The 20,951-nt window shown below is 35.9% G+C and overlaps 1 protein-coding gene across 6 annotated transcripts in view; it reads left to right on the top strand.

Annotated features, from left to right (window-relative positions):
* GALNT11 (polypeptide N-acetylgalactosaminyltransferase 11) overlaps positions 1-20,951 on the top strand; it is a 76,935-nt gene that overhangs the window by 37,213 nt on the left and 18,771 nt on the right. For all 6 annotated transcript variants that reach the window (XM_021009611.2, XM_021009606.2, XM_021009607.2 and 3 more), the window contains exons 3-8: positions 2,406-2,529; positions 6,918-7,084; positions 11,488-11,613; positions 13,071-13,320; positions 14,676-14,793; positions 17,686-17,838. In XM_021009611.2, the coding sequence (XP_020865270.1) occupies positions 2,406-2,529; positions 6,918-7,084; positions 11,488-11,613; positions 13,071-13,320; positions 14,676-14,793; positions 17,686-17,838 (938 nt within the window). The remainder of the gene's footprint in view (positions 1-2,405; positions 2,530-6,917; positions 7,085-11,487; positions 11,614-13,070; positions 13,321-14,675; positions 14,794-17,685; positions 17,839-20,951) is intronic.

The raw sequence follows: 20,951 nt of genomic DNA, 5'->3' as shown, positions 1-20,951 counted from the left end.
AAGTACAAAGAATGTTTCTGTGATTAGGAAAATCGGGGACAAGGTACTGAATAGTACCATAGTCATTAAAGAATTGGAAGATGAGACTCGGAAGAAAAATTAGGAAAGGACCTGGAATTACAGTAAAACTTTTACTTGAATTAGCTGATAAAATCTTTAATTATCATGTTTTTCTTACATTCTAATTTTATCAGAGTATCATGTTAAGAAAACAAGCTGATACCAGAGGTTTATTTTTAAAAATACATATCCTCAGATTAATACAGAAATTCGGTGCAGTCTCATATATTTTCTGCATCTTAATCTCCAGTATTATAGGAGAATTAGAGTTAGGAACAATGAAACACTTTGGAAAATCTTAACTTTTCAGAGAAAGATTAAATTAGGTTTAGTAAATTGGCTGGGAAGTATGTTGACACAGTTTAGAAAGATTTTTCAACAGTAAGAGTTGAAATAAGGTTCAGGTTTTCTGGTTAACCCTTAGTTAATTAGAAAATGAAATTAACCAGAACTACTGGGTCGTTTTACTGTATTTTATTTTGAGAAAAAAAGACTGAGAGGTCACCCATGATAGTTTTCTTCTATTAATATGCTGGACATCCAAACTCAGGGATATAATCCTTTAACTGCTAAGCATCAGTTCCTTGTTGGAGTATTGTGTCCAGTTTTGTTTCATTGTATTTTAGAAGAGTTGTGGACCAAGTGTAGGGTATCTGGAAAATATTATAAGGAAGTATTATGAGGAAGGGTTAAAGAGATTGGGATGTTTTGGTTTGGAGAGGAGTATAAGACAGATTTTAAAAAGTTTTAAAACAAGTATGGCCAGTTTTTTTACTCTTTCATTTAAAAAATTGTTTTATTGAATCGGCCTGCCTGCCTGCCTTCCTTCCTTCCTTCCTTCCTTCCTTCCTTCCTTCCTTCCTTCCTTCCTTCCTTCCTTCCTTCCTTCCCTTCCGTCCTTCCATCCTTCCTTCTTTATCACTATTACTTCCCATTGAGGCATCTGGTGGCAAAGTAGATGGAGCCCTGGGTCTGGAAGTCATGAATTCCTGTCCAGCCTTAGACACTTACTAGCTGTGTGACCTTGGGCAAGTCACTTAATTTTTGTTTACCTCAGTTTCCTCAGCTGTAAAGTGGGATAAAAATAGCACCTAGCTCGTGGGGTTGTAGTGAGGATCAAATGAGATGATATTTGTAAAGCACTCAGCACAGTGCCTCGCACATAATAATTGCTATATGAATACTTATTCCTTTCCTTCTTCTCCAGTAATACCCATTCCTTCTCTCCCTTGTCCTTCTTTATAACAAATAAGTATGGGCAAGCAAAATAAATCAGTATGTTGGCCATGTCTTAAAATATATGCTTCATTCTGTACCCCTAGTCCCCTAATTTCCTTCTGAAAAGGCTGGAGTCATACTTCACCATCAGCTTCCTAGAGTAATGACTTGTCGCTATGTTGATTAGCATTCTGGACTCTCAGTGTTGCTTTCCTTGTTATTGTGGTCATATTACAATCTGCATAGCCTGCAGATTCGGTTTATTTTTCTCTGCCTCAGTTCATACTTGTCCTTAACTCTGGCCACCTATCCAAAAAGAGTATGCACCTCTTTAAATTACATAACATTTTGTCAGGTACGTGGAAAAACTTCTTAATTGTATGAGGCTGAAATCAGGGAGTCTCTCTTTTCCAAGGAGATTGAAAGTCACGCCAGGAACGGGGTCTTGAGAGTGCCTGAACATGAGGTAGAAGTTTTAACCAATGAACTCTTGATGTCCCTTGAAGCTCTATGATCTTGGAACTAATTATTGTAGTTAGTATTTCATATATTGTTTTATATATGAGGTTGTGTGCTGTTGTGGATAGAAAGTTGTCCTTGGAGTCAGGAAGACCTAGATTCAAGTGTTCTCTTTTAACACATGCTAGCTGTGTGGCTGTGGACAAATCTCTTTGCTCTAGGCAACTCTGAGCCTGTATATTGCAGAGAAGTTGCTAAACTGTGTTAGTAGAGGAAATTTCCTCACCTGGGAGTTCTCTACATATTAATGTAAATAGGCACAATCCCTACTGCTCTCCTTGCCTCTGATTTTATGTATTAGGAAAAGGTTTTACCTTAGTAATCAAAAGGTTTGTCTTCTAGGTATGATCAAATGTTTTTAGAATATATCTGGTGAACAAGGCAGTTGTTGATATTTATATGCTGCTGAATAACTTGATGGACAAGATTTCACTTCTAACCTTAATCCATCTTTTTGTAACTGGAATAGTGTACATCCAAAGAACATGGCTGATACCTAGTTATAATGGAATGAGTTAATTTTCCTGTTATAATTTTTGGTCTATTATAGTAGAATCAGTAATCCTTTCTAGACATGATATACTGACTTTAACTTCTTTCTGTTACAGGTATGATTTTTAATGAAAGAGATCAGGAATTAAGAGACTTGGGCTATCAGAAGCATGCCTTTAATTTACTTATCAGTAACCGCTTGGGCTACCATAGAGATGTGCCAGATACAAGGAATGCAGAGTATGTTTGTCATACTAATTTCTGTTACTACAATTTAATATTGTGCTTTAGTGTCCATTTTAACATGCCATGAAAGTAGTATTAAAATATGGCAGTTTATCCAAATATTATAGAATATTAGGTGCCCCCTAAGACAGATTTCCAGACCTATAATAATTGAAGCCAGATGATCTGAGTTTGTAATATCATAATTCAGAGCTTACTAGATTTATTTTAAAATAACAAATAGATGAAAGGTCAAAAGTATACGTGAATAAACAGTTTTTCCAGGTCATATTACAAGAGTAAGAAGTAAAACCAATGAACTCTCAGGACACAGTATGAGTTTAATTTAAGGGAGGATTCATTCCTTAAATTGAATGTTTAGCTACTGCATACATTATGAAATATAAAGGTTTTTTTTTTCTGGTCATCCAAGAAATGTAGGGAGGAATGGCAGAAAACCAGTTAAATTAAACTTAGAGTTAAATGTTGATGAACCAAAAGCAAATAATTAAAATGGAAGTTATTTGTATAACAAGCAATAATTTTGTCAACTTGTTCTTCATGTCATGGTGATATTCTGATGTATGTTATAAAACATGCAAAAACAGGTACTGTTTGTTCTTTGCTCAATGTGAGAGGTGGGTTGGCTTGTGTAGTAGAGAGAATGAAGGACTTAAGAGTCAGAATGCCTGGAGTTGAGGCCTGGCCCTACCTATGAATGCCTTAGTAATTATAAGCAAGTTCCTTAACCTGAGACTCATTTTCACTGTTCTAATAAGAGACCAATAATTCATGTGCTCCTTGCATCTTAGTCTTTTCATATGGAAAGTGTTGTATAAACACGGGTGCTATAGAAACGTGAGCTATTATTATTTTTATCTCCACTCAGACATGAGTTCAACCACAATCTAAGATTCACTTACTATAGTAACTTGGTCTTCAGTCATTTTGAGAGCCCATGAAGTATGAATACTTTCAGAGCCTATTCACAATATTTTTCTTGTCCTCTAACAGGTTGTGTTCTAAGGTGGTAATACACCCAAATCATAAATGTGTGATACAGAAAAGTGAAATTCTTTTTTACTAATTGAGAGGCATGCATGTGTGAAGCATAGGATCTTTTTTTAAAAGAAACCTATTTTTCAATTCATGCATCTCTCACGGGCCTGCTAGAGGCAAGTGCTAGGTGCTAGAGATATAAAAAGGAAGATGAAAAAGTTCCTGTTCTAAAGGAATTTACATTCTCCTGGGAATGAGTTGAGATCATTCTTTTAAACAAACCAAGCCAAAAATATAGAAAAGTATCCCCCCCCCCAAAAAAAAAGAATGAACAATTTATACATGAAAAAACTTCAGGGATTGGGAAAAAATTTGTAGGTGTTTAACTTAGCGTGACCCAACAAATCATAAGAACAAAACTTAAAAATTTAAAAACTTCTCTAATAATAGATATTTTATGGCTTTATGTAGGTTGTTATTTTAAAATTACTTTTTCTTTATTTGAATGTTTTTTTGTTGTTAATCAAGTTTAAAATTTAGAAGGTTAGACAAAAAATGAAAAGCAGAATCAACAATGTCATAGGGATGAAAAGAAATAAGGCAGATGAGGGAATTCCTGTCTGCTAATAAGATGAGGAAAAGTAAACTTTTGTTATGAAAACGAGATGTCCAGAGTGATAAACCTAAGCAGAATTCTTAGTTGCTTGTTTAAACCAAGGATACAAAAAACTTTGACAATCAGGAAACCTAACTAGTAAGTAATAGAAACTTGATGTTAAAACTTATTTTGACTTCTGAAAGTTATTGAAATATCTAGAATTTCTTCAGGGCTGTGACAAAGGCAGATTTGAAATTAAGGTGATTGCATTCACTTTTACATTCCTGAGCCTCAGTTTCCTAAACAATAAAATGGGGATAATATTACCCATTGTACCTGCTCTACCGGCTTGTTTGAGACTGAAACATATGTAAATATATGTTAAAATTTTACAAATTTTAAAGCACCTTATCACTGTTGTTGTTGTTATTGTTACTATTAATATTAATATTCATAGGAACATAGACTCTAGCTTTGGGAGGGGCCTTCTTGACACTCTCATAGAGCACCCTTATTTTACAGGTGAGGAAATATGAAATTTGGCACTGGAATAAGCATTTGATTTGTTTCCTCTCTTCATTATATTAAATTTTGATTTCCATTGAAATGGAAATGCATAAAAATAGGGCTTTGCTCTACCTAAAACAACATAAAACAACTTAGATAATGCTGATGAAATATTGTTGCTTGCTGTAGGCCTAAAATACCTGCTTTAATAATTAAGAATTATTTGTGATTATTATGAGTTATAATAGCTAGCATTTACATCATGCTTTAAGGTTTGCAAAACATAGATTATCTTACTTGACTCTACTTTTAAAGGAAAAATGTGTGTTTTCTCTTGTGTTTTTCCAATTTTCAATAAAATCCTGATTCCACTATTAATTTACATTATCTTTGATGAAAAGGAGGCCAATTGTAAGCCTAATCTAGGTGCAGGTTAATAAATTCCATATTGGTGTCTTTAGAAGATGTGAAATTTTAATGTGCATTCAAATGCCACATAAACATATTTGGTCTTCTTTTGATCATATGATTCTATTTAAAAACCTTCAGAGGAGATTACTTATTGCTTACCAAATATATTTTATAATACTGATTCTGGATTTCAAGACCCTGCACCATTTGACTTTGACCTAGCTTTCCAGCCCTATGACATACTTTCATCCACCTTAAATTTCTCTGTTTCCTATTCTCATCCTGCTCTCTCTCATCTTCATGCCATTGCTTACTTACTCTCTCCATGATGCCAGGAAAGGGCTCTTCCCTGTCCCTTCCCCATTATCTGCTTTTGAAGTCCCTCTCTTCTTTTAAGACCCAGCTTAGGTGCCATTTCTTCCATGTAGTCTTCCCTGACTCATCTCAAATTGAAATTTATTATTTGCACCTCAAATTCCTTATAACTCTTTTCTTTGTTTTGTTTTCTTTGAATTTATCACATTTTCCTCTGTTCATGCAAGTTTGTAAATTTTTACCCTCTCCCCCCATCATACGGAAAGCTCCTTGAGGAGTAAGATCCATTCATATTGAGCTTTGTTGATCTTCCCTTCCTTTCCCCTCTACTGCCATACTGATAATAAAAATCTACTTAGTCAACACTTTTTAAAATTAATTTATTTTGATTTATTAACAATCACTTCCATATGCTTTTGAGTTTAAAATTTTTCTCCCCCTTCCTCCCCACCAACCTCCCCAAGACAGTGAACAATCTGATATAGGCTATACGTATACATTCCTATTAAACATATTTTCACATTAGTGATATTGTAAGAATTAGAGCCAATAGGAGGAACCACCAGAAAGAAGAAATACAACTCAACGGAAGAGAAAAAAATGTCAAATAGTATGCTTCAATCTGCATTCAAATTCCATAGTTCTTTCTTTGGATGGATAGCATTTTCCATCACAAGGCCTCTGGAGATGTCTTAGATCCTTGTATTGCTGGGAAGGGTTAAGTTTATCAATATTACTCATCGCACAACATGGCTGTTATTGTGTACAACGTTCTCTTGGTTCTGCTCACTTCATTCAGCATTAGACCATATGGGTCTTTCCAGCCTGTTCATCATTTCTTATAGCACAAAAGTATTCTATTACATTCATATACCACCACTTGTTCAGCCATTCCCCAATTGATGGGGAATCCACATAGACTTGTGGATTGTTTACCTCTGTTTCCCTATGTGCTTCTAAGAATCCTCTTAGTCAACACTTCAAAAATTTTGAGTTAAATTGGTTTTAATGATTCATCTTAGAATTTTTATTAGTTCCATTTTTATTTCATTTTTTAGAATTGCTGGACATGAAGTTGACCATCTGCTAAAAGTAAATTTTTGAAATTAGATTTTTCTCATTTATATTCCTTTTGAAACTTCTACAGTTTCCATACAAGAAGTATGATAGCTGTTTGTTCCACAGTTCCACTGTAGTTTTTCTCATGTTGCCAGCAAATTTCTGCCTTCTCCCATTTAATATAATTTTTAATGTACTCTGCTATACATTTTAACTATACCAAAGTTTTCAGAACAAGATAGAGAACAGGCCAAAGAGGAAAAAAATAAAATATAGGAATGCTAGAAAAAATCACATAGACTTGTGGATTGTTTACCTCTGTTTCCCTATGTGCTTCTAAGAATGAATGGAAGCATTCATGATATGCTTCATTCATTCATATGATATGATAAGAATGAATGGAAGCAAGGAAATGGAGAATGTGACAAGTAGATTCATTAAGTAGTTGATGAAAAATATGTTGAAACATATAAGGCTTTTTAAATTCACAGTTTTCTTATAATTATGTCTGCAGATGTAAAGAAAAGTCATATCCACCTGACCTTCCAGCTGCCAGTATTGTGATTTGTTTCTACAATGAAGCCTTTTCTGCCTTACTTCGGACAGTGCATAGTGTCATAGATCGAACACCAGCCTATCTCCTTCATGAAATTATCTTGGTAGATGACAATAGTGAATTTGGTGAGTATAACTATATAACTATATTCCTATATAGGGAGTAGATGTTGTTAATCTAGGATGGCAGTACTAATAACACCTGGAATTTTATGTTTTCTTTTAACAATGGTGACAATCATGCACACAACTGAATACTATTGCTACGCACAAAATTCCGATAGAGTTATCTGTAGTTAAATATTCTAACCATTGAGTATATCATAGTTTTAATAGGATATTGGAGTAGTTTAGCCTATGGACAAATTCTGTTATCCATGTTCAGTACTTGAAATTTGTTGCTGCAATTCTATTGCTATAGGCAATTTTCAACTTAGAAATGGGTTTTGTTTCAAAAGGTCATTTATGAGTTACCTCTTTGCAATTTTTAACTCATTTTACCATGATACCACATTGTAAATTTTGGTTAGTTTCTTAGCTAGCCCTTAGAAGCTTATTTTAACCCATAATATTGCTGAGTACCATATAGTTGCCATGAAAACAGTAGAAATAATTAAGTAAAACATATCAGTAACATTGAGTGAGACATACTTTCTGTTTAATTGCAGTCATGCTGCTTGAGAAAAATAGATTAATTAGAATAGTATGAGGAGGGTATTGGTCTGTGATTTCTGTGACCTTAAATGTCTTCTAATTTTATAATATAAGGTAGATAGAAATTTTTATGGATATTCTGAATGGAATGCATGAACAGTTTCAAGGGTATGATGATGGTACTATTAATCATGTCCAACTTGTTTGAAAACTTATGACTTTCATTTTCCTTTGTTTGTTATTTCAGTCTTAAAAAAACCCTATAGATAGGGTTGATTTTTTTGGTTCAGAGATGGACGAATGGGAGAGAAGTTTTCCTCAGGTAACTGGACAAGAGAGAAGGGAGAGAGAGAGAGACACACACACACACACACACACGTAAGAAAAAAACTGCTTTAAAGTGGAGCTAACTGAGCTATGAGCTGTGAAAGTGGGCAATGGTTCTTAAGGGGAGATTGTGCCTGGTTTCTAAGAGGGTGAAAAAAAGAGAAGAAATTGTTAAAGTCAAGTAGTTCCCCAGAGTTTCCACCAGTTGACATCATTAGCCCAGGACAGCTTGGCTACTCTTCAAAGCAGTTGGGTTTGGACTGTCTTAGGGCAGGTGGGGTTAGTACAGGACATGCAGCCTGCCTTTTGTACATATGGATCATTCATAAAGCAAGTGTTTGCACCTTGGGAAATGCCTTGTTTAAAAAACTATGAGTAGTTACAGAAGAGATCTACAAGAGAGCAACACTAAATAGTTGGAAGTCGCAAAAACATACACAATGAAGAGAAATGGAAAAAGCTGGGCTTTTTCTTAGTTCTTGTTACCTCTGCTTAGCAGATTCCTATCTGCCCTTTGGATCCTGAAAGTCAGACAGATTATCCATGCTTTAGGGGACATACCTTAGAACAGAATTGAAAAGAAAAACTGTCAGGTAATTGAAGTCTCTCTTCTGTAGGGTTGGAGATAAGAGAAATGTGTGGGGCTTCTTACTGCTTTTGATAACAGCTAGTGGGCTGCCTAGATGAAGAGCATGGCTGAGATCTGGAGGAGGGGGTGGTTTCTCTGGGTGCCAGTTAGGTAAGTGGGAAGCCAAAGCTCAAGGCAAATGTGCATCATATGTGGTAGTGGAGGCAGAATGGAGAAATTGGAACTTATAGATTATCAGTTTCTGGAGGAGAGGAACTTAACTAATGCATCCCCACAGCGCCTTGGGTGCTTACTGATCTTTGTTGAAGGAATGATGAGAATATGACCCAATTCCTTCCACATGTGAAATGATGTGGAATAAACTCCAGAGACACTCTGTTGCCTCATGGATCGGATAGAAACGCCTCCATTTGCCATTTAAAATTCTTTACAACCTGGTCTCCGTCTACCTTTCTAATCATATTACACATTGTTCTGCTCCACAAACGCCTCAGTCATGATGTTCCTGTCTCCATGCCTTTGTACTGTTGTCCTCTATCCCCGAGATGGTCTCTCCCTCCCCACACACACATTCTGATGTATACACGTGTCCTCCATTAGAATGTAAGTTTCTTGAGTGTAGGGACTGTATCCCCAGTGTGTGGCACATAGTGGCTTAACAATTGATTTTATTGATTTTGATTATTTAATGATTTGTTGAATGTTGATTAATTGCCTCACTTTCCAGTTAAATGCTGGTAACTTGGGAAAACTGGGGCTGTATACTTAGTAGGCATTTAATAAATCCTTGTTGATTGTTTTATTTTTCATTCAAATGCTGATACTTGAGCTCCAAATGCCTACTAGACATTTTGAACTTGATGCACTATAGACATTTCAAATGCATTATGTATAAAGCTTGACTTATTTTTCTTTTCCCTCAAACCTCACCCTTTTCTGAACTTCCCTATTTCTGTGGAAGGCATTGTCATCCTTCCAGTTACCCAGGTTCAAAACCTTAACGTCTTCATACAACCTCACCTATCCACTCAGCACATTTTTCTTTTTTCTTTTTAGCTTCACAAAAGTTTTTTCATCGTCCAGTTTTCTCCACTTAGACTATCCTCATTTGTCCTCTTATCACCTTTCACCTGAATTATTGTCACCACCTCTTTTTTGCCTCCAACCTTACCAGTTCCAATAAACCCTTCCCAAGTAGTTAAACAGTGCATTTCCCCCAAAGCTTTCAGTGTAACCATGCCAATGTTCTATTCAGTAAACTACAGTACTTTACTGTCACCTCTGTTACATCTAGAATAAAATATAAATTCCTCTATTTGTCAATTTAATCCCTCTATAGCTTGGTCCCAAACTTCCTTTGCAGCCTCATTAAGTTAAGCAAGTGAATAAGCATTTATTAAAATACCTTCTGTGGGCCAGGCACTGTGCTAAGCATTTGGAATACAAAAAAGGCAAAAACACAATCCCACCTCTCTAGTAGCTCATATTTGAATGGGTGAGACAGCATGCAAATAATTATGTACCTATAAGATATATGCAGAGTTATATATACATGTGTGCATATAATTTTTACACATACATACATACATACATATATATACACACACATACGTGTGTGTGTGTGTGTGTGTGTGTGTGTGTGTGTGTATGTGTGTGCATGATGGAAGGTTATCACTGAGAGGAGAGACTTATGGTAGAGGGGGAAAGGGGAATGTAGAACCTGAAAAGACCTCCTGCCCAACATGGGTTTTGGCTGAGTCTGGATGACAGCCATGAAAAGTAGGGGTTAGGGTGAGGAGAAAGAGTTTGCCACGCAGAGCAGACAACTAGCAAAAAGGTATGGGGTTGGAAGGTGGAATTTTGTATGTGAGGAACACGTGGGCCAGCGCAGCTGGATGTTATTACACATTAGTTTCCTTCAGGCCCACATGATCCAGCCAAGTGATCTTTTTACTATGCCTCATACATGGCATACTCCCGCCATGCCTTTGACTTGGCATGTTCCCTGTACCTATAATGCCCTCCCTCCTTCTCTCAGAATCCCTAGTTTCCTTTAAGGCTCAGCATGTGTCAGTTTGTATATGAAGCCTTTCTCATCCCACTAGTCTCCCCCCTCCCAAGTAACCTTGTGTCAGTTTTGTCTCTTTTATCTTTCTCTGTGTGTGTGTGTGTGTGTGTGTGTGTGTGGTCTCTTCAGGCAAGACTGTATGTTCCTCCAAGGCAGGGACTGTTTTACTTTTAGTCTTTGTAAATCCCAGAGCCTACTGTGGTATATAGTAGGTATTTAATAATTAATAATTATTTTTGATTGGATTTATGAAATATCTCATAAGATATCTTATGGCTTAAGATTTCTCATCTTGATTAATAACATAAATCTTTATATCTCTTATGTAATTATTTTTTTAAATAGAATTTTTTTAGCTGTAATAAAATTTACTAAAAAAACCTCACCTGGACCAGTGTCGTCTTTGTCGTCTTTTTTTTTTTTTGGTGAGGCAATTGGGGTTAAGTGACTTGCCCAGAGTCACACAGTTAGTGAGCAGTGTCTTCTTAATTATAATGAATTAGTGAATCACAGAATGGTTGAAGTTTTGAGTATTTTTCCATAATGATATTTGATATTTGTCCACTCAGTAGATTAGTGTGAATGATATTTGATTTAATAATTGAATATTTAATTAAAAGTTCATTAAAATTGATATATTTCAGTGAATGATAAATAATTCCAAAATGGAAAGACCATTCCACTTAACTTTTCATTGAAAAGTGTTGTAATAACTTATGTGAAAGTATTCACAAATATTGATAAATCTTAGTATTTTAAGATTTATTTATATTTTTTACTTTTGTAATACACAGAACAAAAGACCAAATGGTCTTAAAAATGAGGCCTTTACATTTTTAAAAATAAATTTAGAAATGTAATAAAGAAACAGTAATTATTTGTATATTTCAGATGATTTGAAAGGAGAGCTAGATGAGTATGTCCAAAAATATCTCCCTGGAAAAATTCAAGTGGTAAGAAATGAAAAACGAGAGGGATTGATTCGAGGAAGAATGATTGGAGCAGCTCATGCTACAGGTATGTATGCTTTTCTTGTTGAAAAATGACCATTAATGTATTAATGTATTTTAGTGCAGGGGCGTATGACAGATTATGGTTTAGAGTCCTAAAATGCCTCCCCTGTTTCTGATAGAAGAGGTAAGATTTAGCTGAGTAATACAAGATGTTACTCGACCTAAGCATGATTCAGAAACTTTTCTGGCCTATGTAAAGCTGAGTAGTTGAAGTCAAAAATTTTTACATAGCCATGCTCTCTGGGTAATCCTATTTATTAATTGCTGCCCTCAAAATCTGACTTCTCTCACATCAATATCAAATGAACAAAAGTTCAAAACTGAAATATTATTGAATTCCATCACTTAAATTTTGTTAATATGTTTTGCTTCTGTGTTATCCTCAGCTGGTGATGGTGAGAAAAGCTAAGTCCTTTCAGCATAACATAGAGAAGTAAAGTAAACCCGAGGGGAAAATGTTTAAAGTGACTCAAATGATGTCAGTGAAAACAGCACTAATGACAACTGAACTTCATGTTAGTTGCACTGACCAATTTTGGTCTTGGAAGAGTGGAAAATACATATTTCGTTTCTCTTGTTAGAAGAGATGGGGCATCCCAGGAGCATAATGTTACATATACCTTCAAATGTGGTTGCTTTGTTGCTTATTTTTCTTTGTTACAAAGGACAGGTATTGAGATGGAAGCAGGAGTTGTGATAGAAAAAAAGTCAGCAATAAAACATTTTTTAAAAAAAAGTAAATTGAAAGAGGTTAGAGGAAGAAAAGTGGATGGAAAGAGGAAGAAAATGTGATGATAGATTATTGAAATGGGAGGCAGTACTAGTCATGGGGAAGGAGAGAAAAAATCACAATAATGTTGGTGCAAGAGGCATATATAAAAGTAGATAATTTGGATAGATTACATTATCCTGTAGGATAGTGTTCATAGTAATTGCTCAACATCATTAAGAAAATGTTTAAAATATGTTCAATTCTTTAATGTTTTCAAGGCCAAAAAGTATATGTTAAATTTTAGAAAGATTTTTGGTTAAAATGGTTATAATTTTAAAGTTTTGGTACATACAAGTTTAACTTCTAGTTATCTACATTTGAAATAATTTCACTCTTGGCCATCTCAGGTAACTGAGATGTTAAGGCATCTTTGAGTTCTTGTCTTGACAGTTAAATTTGAATTAAATTCCTCCAACAGCACCATTAAGAATGACTTTTTGACTGATATTCCCAAGTCATATAGTGCTTCTAAGTTTACAGGAGGGGTAGTAAATTAATGATTCAGAATTATATTTTGAGCTATAAATAAGAGTGGCATTTATATTTTAGAATATGAAATTTTAGCATTCCATTCATTTTTAACTTGGGTTGGTACCAGAATTGGTTATTAAATTATTGTAATGATAATAATGTATTATTATATTAATAATAATTAAAGCTCTTAGGTTATTATAATTTTACCTTTCCAGGAGAAGTTCTTGTGTTCCTAGACAGTCATTGTGAGGTGAACAAGATGTGGCTGCAACCTTTGCTGGTTCCAATTCAAGAAGACCGTAGGACGGTGGTATGCCCTGTGATTGATATTATCAGTGCTGATACACTTATGTACAGCTCATCTCCTGTCGTACGTGGAGGATTCAACTGGGGTCTACACTTTAAATGGGATCTTGTTCCCTTTTCTGAGTTAGGAGGACCAGAAGGAGCTATTGCACCTATCAAGTAAGATTTGGCCTTATGCTTGGAAGACTTGGAATATGTAGTTGTAGGGCAAAGAATAAAGTACTTTATAGTTATTTCTTTCAGCATTAGCAGAAATTATGGGCAGGTGGTCATTTTGTGTTCCTAAAGTCCCTTGTATTTGTCTTTAGAGAAATTTAGTAACATCACATGGCAGATACTTTGCAGGTTTTTAGGTGTTTGTGTACATATTCAGAAGCACATTTGATCATACTCTAAAACACTTCAGATGATATTTGTACTTACTTAGCTTCACAGATGTCTGACTTGCAGAATTTGGACTTCTTACTTGGGTCCATATGAGTATGTTAATCAATAACTAATATTCCTGAATTCTTTTAATTCCACAAAAAATTTATGCCTTTGCTAAGCCCTACTAATTGTCCATTACTTGTAGTTTAGTGGATCAGTGTTATTATAATTTAACTTTACTTCCCTATTAACTCATTTTAGTTATGTAATAGTACAGCACACATCCAGAGGTAGTTTGCCCTGCAGCTTTAACTCTCTACACAGTTGAAAAAGCATGAAGTAAAGCCCAAAAGTCTTCTGAGCAGCCAGAAGATGTCTCAAAGTCCATGCACTAAAGCTGTAGAAAGTGCCTCAGGTGTGCGCGCGTGCGCGCTCACCCACACACCCACACACCCTCTCTCTCTCTCTCCCCCCCTCTCCCTCCCTCCCTCTCTCTCTCCCTCCCTCCCTCTCTCTCTCCTCTCTCTCTCTCTCTCTCTCTCTCTCTCTCTCTCTCTCTCTCTGCTTTCCCCGTCACTATTTTAGAGTTCATTCTGACCATCTTGGTTCCTTTCTTAACCCATGGAACATAAAAATAGTAAATTAAAAGGGAAAAAAAGTTCCTAGAAGCAGCAAGATGCTTGATAGTTTGACAGTGAGTGGGGAAGAGACAGAAAAGCTGTAAAAATCAGAAGAACCCAAGAAGCATTGCAGTCTGGGGCCATTTACTGTAGAGAGAACCAGCCCTTTTGTGCCTTAATAACCTGAGTGCATGAGAGTGTTAGAGAATAGTATCCCATAAGGAAAACTGAGTTATCAAGGATAGGTTATTGTATTCTTTTTAAAAAGGAAACGAAGTATATTCTGTTTTAGAAAGCTTTTTAAAAATCTTATAATAAAAAAATTGGAAAATTCAGTTGTGTCTGATTACTGGACAATAACCATATAGCTGGACAATAACCGGGCCAATGCTGCCTACTGTTTATATAGTAGTTTTCTGGTTTTATTGTAGTCAGTTGTTGCAAAATTACACTGATTTGCACAGAAAAGTTTTCCAACATAACCATTTGTATGGAATCAAAGTGATGATTGTTTTCTTTTTCTAGGTCACCTACAATGGCAGGAGGCTTATTTGCTATGAACAGACACTATTTCAATGAACTTGGACAATATGACAGTGGCATGGATATCTGGGGAGGTGAAAATTTAGAAATATCATTTAGGGTAATTCAGATTTTATATGTATTAAATTGTCAACCTCATGCATAAAGAAGATAATCTAATTTTCAGCTATTTCTAATTTCAGCACTTTGCGTACATTCTCATTGGAGGTCATTAGGTGGTTCAGCAGATAGAGAGCTAGACCTGGAGTTAGGAAGACCTGAGTTCAAATATGACCACAGACACTAGCTGTGTGACCTAACCTTTGTTTGCCTGAATTTCTTCAGCTGTAAAATGGGGATAATAATAGCACCTATGTCAAATGAGATACTGTTCAGCACAGTGCCTGGATCATTCTAAGTATTTAATTCCTTTCTTCCTTCCCTCCATCCATTCCTTCTCTTTTTCTTCCCACCCTCCTTTACATTTAATATATATTAATTTTTCTGTATTTTGATGACCACACCTGAAGCGTCTTTAGGCATTTGGTATGTCAGTTGAATTTACTAAAGATTTATTTTTTTTTAAATTGGAAAAGTAAACCAAATATAATTTCAGAAAGCTTTAATGTGAATGTTATTTTGACTTTTTTTCCTTCCTTATCTTTTATTAGTTTTACTTGGCATCATTTAAAGCAATTTGTAATTCATTTGTCCACTTATCTCGCAAATATTTATTGATTGCCTCCTGTATGTGAATGATGTAAAGATGAATCAGACATAATTACTGCCCATGAAGAGTTTAGAGTTACTGACAGATAAGACATGTTCATAAAGATACACACACACACACACACACACACACACACACACACACACACACACACGAATAAGAAAATTACAAATAAAGTCTCGTAAGAGTTCAGATGAGGGGGAAAATGACTTGTAGCTAGAGGGGATCTAGGAGGAAGGGACGCTTGAACTGGATCTTTCAGAATTGTAGGACTTCAGCAAGTCTAGATGATGAGCTGGAGAATTCCAGGTGTGAAGAAGGCCAAAGTTCAAGACATGGAGGTAGAAAAGTGTAGAATTAGAGTACACCATGGTAGCAGCTCTGAAGGACTCAGGGTAGGGAGTGATCTGGCTCGGGGTCTTTCTGAGTGTGGCTGTGTGATGAAAGGTAAGTCATTGTGTTCACGCTGAGCCTTGGTTTTCTCATCTTATAAAGTGGTGATGACAATACTTGAAGTACCTGTCTCACAGGGGAGGAAACTAAGGAAAATGGTACAAATATCAGACTCCAGATCTAGTGTGGTTAATTGGTTTGTCAGATATATAGTTTAAAGTAAAACTGAGCAGCTATTTAAACCATATGAAAGAACCAGTAATTGGGGTTTAGTGATGTTATGGTAGGGTTTGGTTATTCAGTTCAGTCCAACAAACATTTATTATTATTGTTAATAATAATAACAATAGTAATAAAACATTTACTATGCCCAATCCTGTGTTAGATGCTGAGGCTAAAAAGACAAAAAAATGAAGTAGGTCCTGCCTTTAAGGAGCTTGCATTCTCTTTGGGAGATAAATCGTGTATAGAAGCAAATAAATACAAGGTGATATACACACACATTGATATAAAGAGGGAGACAGTGCTAATAAGTAGGGGTTGGGGACATTAGGAAAAAATCTCCTTCAGGAAGTGGCCCCTGAATTGGGCTTTGAAGGATGCTATAGGGATTCCATAATTAATGTCATTGCATCAAAACAGGGTGGTTGAGATGGCATTATGAATTATTATCCCCATTTTACAGATGTTGTAAGAATGAAAGAACATTTGTTAACTTCTTACTATGTGCCTCGTCTTTGGGAAGAGTCTCATATATCGATTGGTCCTTTCTTCTGTTTTTAAAAAAAATTTACTTTTGTATATTATTAAATTTAATTATATATTATTTGTATATTATTTGCATAATATGCAAATATTATTTATATAACATACAAATTTATTGGTATATTAAAATTTATTTTTGTATATTTTTTTTGTACATTGCCTAAATGTCCACCTGTATCTCTCCCTCTCTAAGAAAACTATTACATATAATAAAGCAATTTTTTTAAAAGAGGAAGAAAAAAAATCAGTCAAACCAATCAACACATCAAAAAATATGTGAATGTATGCAGTGTTCCATACCTGTGGTCCTCCTGCCTCATTGTAGTAGTGTAGTGGGAGGTATCTTCTCATTTCTTTTATGGCACCATGCTTGTTCTTTGTAATTTTGGAACATCACTTTTTTTTATTGTTTTGTGGTTGTTCTTTCCAATTTACATTATTGTGGTCTTTGTGAATGTTGTTTTCTTTGTTCTGCCTACTTCACATTGCATCAGTTCATTTAAATCTTTCATGCTTCTTTTGTGTTCATCATATTCATCATTTTTTAAAGCACAGTAATATTCCATCACAGTCATGTACCATGGTTTGTTTAGCTGTACCCTGAACGAAGGGTCTCTACTTTGTTCCATTTCTTTGCTACCACAAAGAAGTGCTGCTATATAATTATTTTGGTGTATATATAGGCTTTCTTCTTGTCAGTGAGTTACTTGAGATATATGCCTGTCAGTGGAATCTGGGTCAAAGGGATGGATACTGTAGATTCCTTATTTGTATAATTACAGCTTGGTTTTCCATAATGGTTGTGCTACTTCACAGTTCCACCAAAATTGCATTAGTGGGCCCATTTTTCCATACTCCTGTAACATTAACTATTACCATCTTTTATCATCTTTTCCAGTTTCCAAAACCACAGGAGTAGAATGTGAAGTGTACTGTCAGTCAGTCATTTATTTGGAGTTTCCACTTGCTGCTTTTCAGGGAATGTGCTTTGTAGGAGGTTGGTTTGAGTGTCTGTGGAGAAGTGTCTGTTGATTTACTACAACATGAATCAAAAATAAGGAAATTACTGTGTTAATTGCACGTAACTACTGAAAACATGGTAACTTGTCTTTTGTTTTTATTTAGATCTGGATGTGTGGGGGCAAGCTCTTTATCATCCCTTGCTCTAGAGTAGGACACATTTTCCGGAAAAGGCGTCCCTATGGATCTCCTGAAGGCCAGGACACCATGACCCATAACTCTTTACGACTGGCACATGTTTGGTTGGATGAGTATAAGGTGAGCATTACATTTCTTGTTTTGAAAGAATAAGAGATCGTAGGATCAAAGCTATATAGTTGAAAGAAACCATAGAGATGAGGAGATTGAGGCACTGAGAGGTTCCACAGGCGGCAGAGGCAGGGATTAGCAGCGTGTCATTTGGATTCAGACCTACCACTCGGTCCGTGGCATCACGCTCTAATAATGTAGTGATTGTTCTGATGCCTTTTTGCTGCTCTCATTTTTCCGAAGTTATATAAGTTAGTATTTAGTTACCTGGTCCACTTTGAATTTTAATTAACTTTATTAATTTATATTTTGCTGATTTTAAGAATTTTAATATTTTGTTTTGTGTTATGGAAAGGGTATTTTCCTCTGTGAAAAATAATTTTACAGCTTATGTTATACCTTTAGAAAGCTTTGGGGTGGGATTGAAGTAGAAATAACAAAGCCAAAGTTCGTTACTAAGGATTGTATTAAAATAGCAGTTCTCAAGCTTCGTCCTTGACTTTGGTATTTGATACTAGTATGCCTCAGTCTTTGTATCACATCCTCATCCCCCTAACTGTGAATGTACCTTAAAATTTTGTTCTGGAGCCTTTTATTTTCCCTTTCAGCACTCTTACATAGTGATCTCATCTATTCCTGTGGCTTCAGGTATCCTTTCTTTGCAGATGACTCCCAATCAGTCAGTCAGGAAGTATTTCTTAAGTATTTACTGTATGCCAGACACTGAGCTGAGTGCTGGGACAAGTAAAAGATTGAAACAATCCCTTACTTGGAATGAGTTTACATTAATGGGGAGTTGATGAGTTCATGAATATATGCAGCTGAATAAATCCAAATATGTACAGTGCAGCTAGATAGAAGGTGGTTTTTTATGAGGAGGGCCCTAGTAGTTAGGGAGTCGAAAAAGGCTTCATGCAGAAGAGAGCACTGGAGCTGCATATTGAAGAAAGAGCTCAAGGTAAGAAGGGAGCACACTGCAGGCAGGGGAAGGGGCCAAGGCAAAAGAGGACTGTGGAGGTAGGAATGGCAAGACTGGACAACTGATCTGGTACGTGGGCTGAATATTTGGATATGAGACTTACGTGAGGTTTGGTTCTGTGGAAGGTAGCTAGAAAGCCTTAAAGTGTACCGTAGGGAAAGGTCACATAAGGAGGGCAGTAAGCTAAACTGTAGTGGAAGAGAAACGTCCATCAGAGGCAGGAAAAGATTTCAAGGTGATCAAACAGCTTTCTACCCTGAGGTAGAAAGTAGAGAAGAGATCTTGTTGTTCTTGTCCCCTTTCCATATTCCATGCTTCAGACATCCTAGAAATGCCCCAAACTCAGTACATACAAAACTGATCTCATTATCTTTGCTCCCCATCCACAACCAAACCTTCCAGTCTTCTAAACTTTTCTATTTCTGTTGAAAGTACTACAATCCTTCGCTTCTGAGGTTTGTAACTTCAGTATTATCCTGGACCCCACACTCTCCATTGACCCCACAATTCAAGTAGTTCCTAACCTTTTTCTTTCTTCCTCCATAACATCCCTTCCATATGATCCCATCCTTCTTTCTTGTAACAGAACTGCCACCTTAGTTTAAGCCATCCTTATGTGTACACCTAGGTTATTGCAACAGCCTCCTAAGTGTTGTGCTGTTGCCATGACATAGTTGGTAGAATCTGAAAAATGTGCTTGTTCAACTCTTACTGCTGATGAAAAGAAATTCTCTTAAGAGCATCAGTGTTTCTCTTCCATTTTGCACAGGATCACACATTAAGAGCTAAAAGGGGCCTTGAAGGTTAGCTTGTCCAGTTCCTTCATTTTACATTTGAATATAGGCTACATGATTTATTTGTCCTGCCATCTTCATCTATAAATGTTCTTAGAATGATGTAGTTTATCTGAGTCTCATGCTAGGTTCTCATTTTTCCCTCAAATACTTTTTGATAATTTGTAAAGCAATATTTCCTTGTGAACTATTGGCATTCTCTGTAACGTTTTGGAAAATGAACTTATTTTTAAACTGGCCTTGCCTAAGAATGAATGAAAAAGCATTTATTTATTTTGGCTTTTTTGTTTGGTTTTTTTGTTTTTTGGTGAGGCAGTCAGGGTTAAGTAACTTGCCCAGGGTCACACAGCTAGTTAAGTGTCAAGTGTCTGAGGTTGGATTTGAACCCATGTCCTGCTGTCTCCAAGGCTAGAGCTCTGTCCACTGTGCCAGCTAGCTGCCCTGAAAAAGCATTTATTAAGTGCTTACCACACACTAAATATTGGCTGAGCTTTAGGGATACAAATAGAAAAGCAAGAGAATCTTTGAATTCTAGGAGATTATATTCTAATAGCAAGTTGATAATACATATAAGAGAATTTAACTGCAGGGCAGATATCAAGGCTCATGTCCTGGTAGGCACTTCAGAAGGGCAGATGGAAAGACTTGCTGGTCCAGGAGGGTCAGTGGCAGGGTGGATGAATAAAATAACCTCTTCTTCTTGGCAAGGAGATCTAATATTTTCTGACTGAGACAGCTGTAGGGCTTTTTTAGCCTCCTTATTGTGGGGACTGGATATTTGTTAGTCTTCTCAGAAATTGTGATAATTGGAGTCAAAAGCTTATTTAAATAGGTCTTACTGAATTTACTGTAATCACATATAATAAGTATCATCATCTTTATCTTTCTAATTTGGGACTGAATTTGACCTTTTTCTGGATCAATGATCTTAATGAGTCTCTCATTGGTAGCCCGTTTCTTGTCTGTTAAGATACAGTAAATTTTATTTTGATCCATATTCATTACCTTCCTACTATTTACTTAAAGAAAGTACTTATGATATGTATTCTCGAGGCTTCAGAGTAGCCTACAAGCCTTTGTCCTCTTCTGTTTCTTGAACACAAACCATATTTTCCACTGCCTTCCTTTATGATCACTGTTGAATTGAAATCACTGATATGTTGACTTAAGGCCACTGTCAGGTTCTTTATCAAGCTCATTTGCTTCTTCATCCTTTCTACAACATGCTCATATTTAAGACATAGTAATTTTCCTGAAGGCCTATTTGTTTACGCTTGTCATGAGTACTCCAAGGCAGGACAACATATCCCATTAAATGGTATTTCTTATTGCCTTTAGTTCTAGAGTTG

This window comes from Phascolarctos cinereus, unplaced genomic scaffold (assembly GCF_003287225.1).
Source record: "Phascolarctos cinereus isolate Bilbo 61053 unplaced genomic scaffold, phaCin_HiC Scaffold_1;HRSCAF=81, whole genome shotgun sequence".
Taxonomy (NCBI): Eukaryota; Metazoa; Chordata; class Mammalia; order Diprotodontia; family Phascolarctidae; genus Phascolarctos; species Phascolarctos cinereus.
This window is presented reverse-complemented; position numbering and strand designations above follow the sequence as displayed.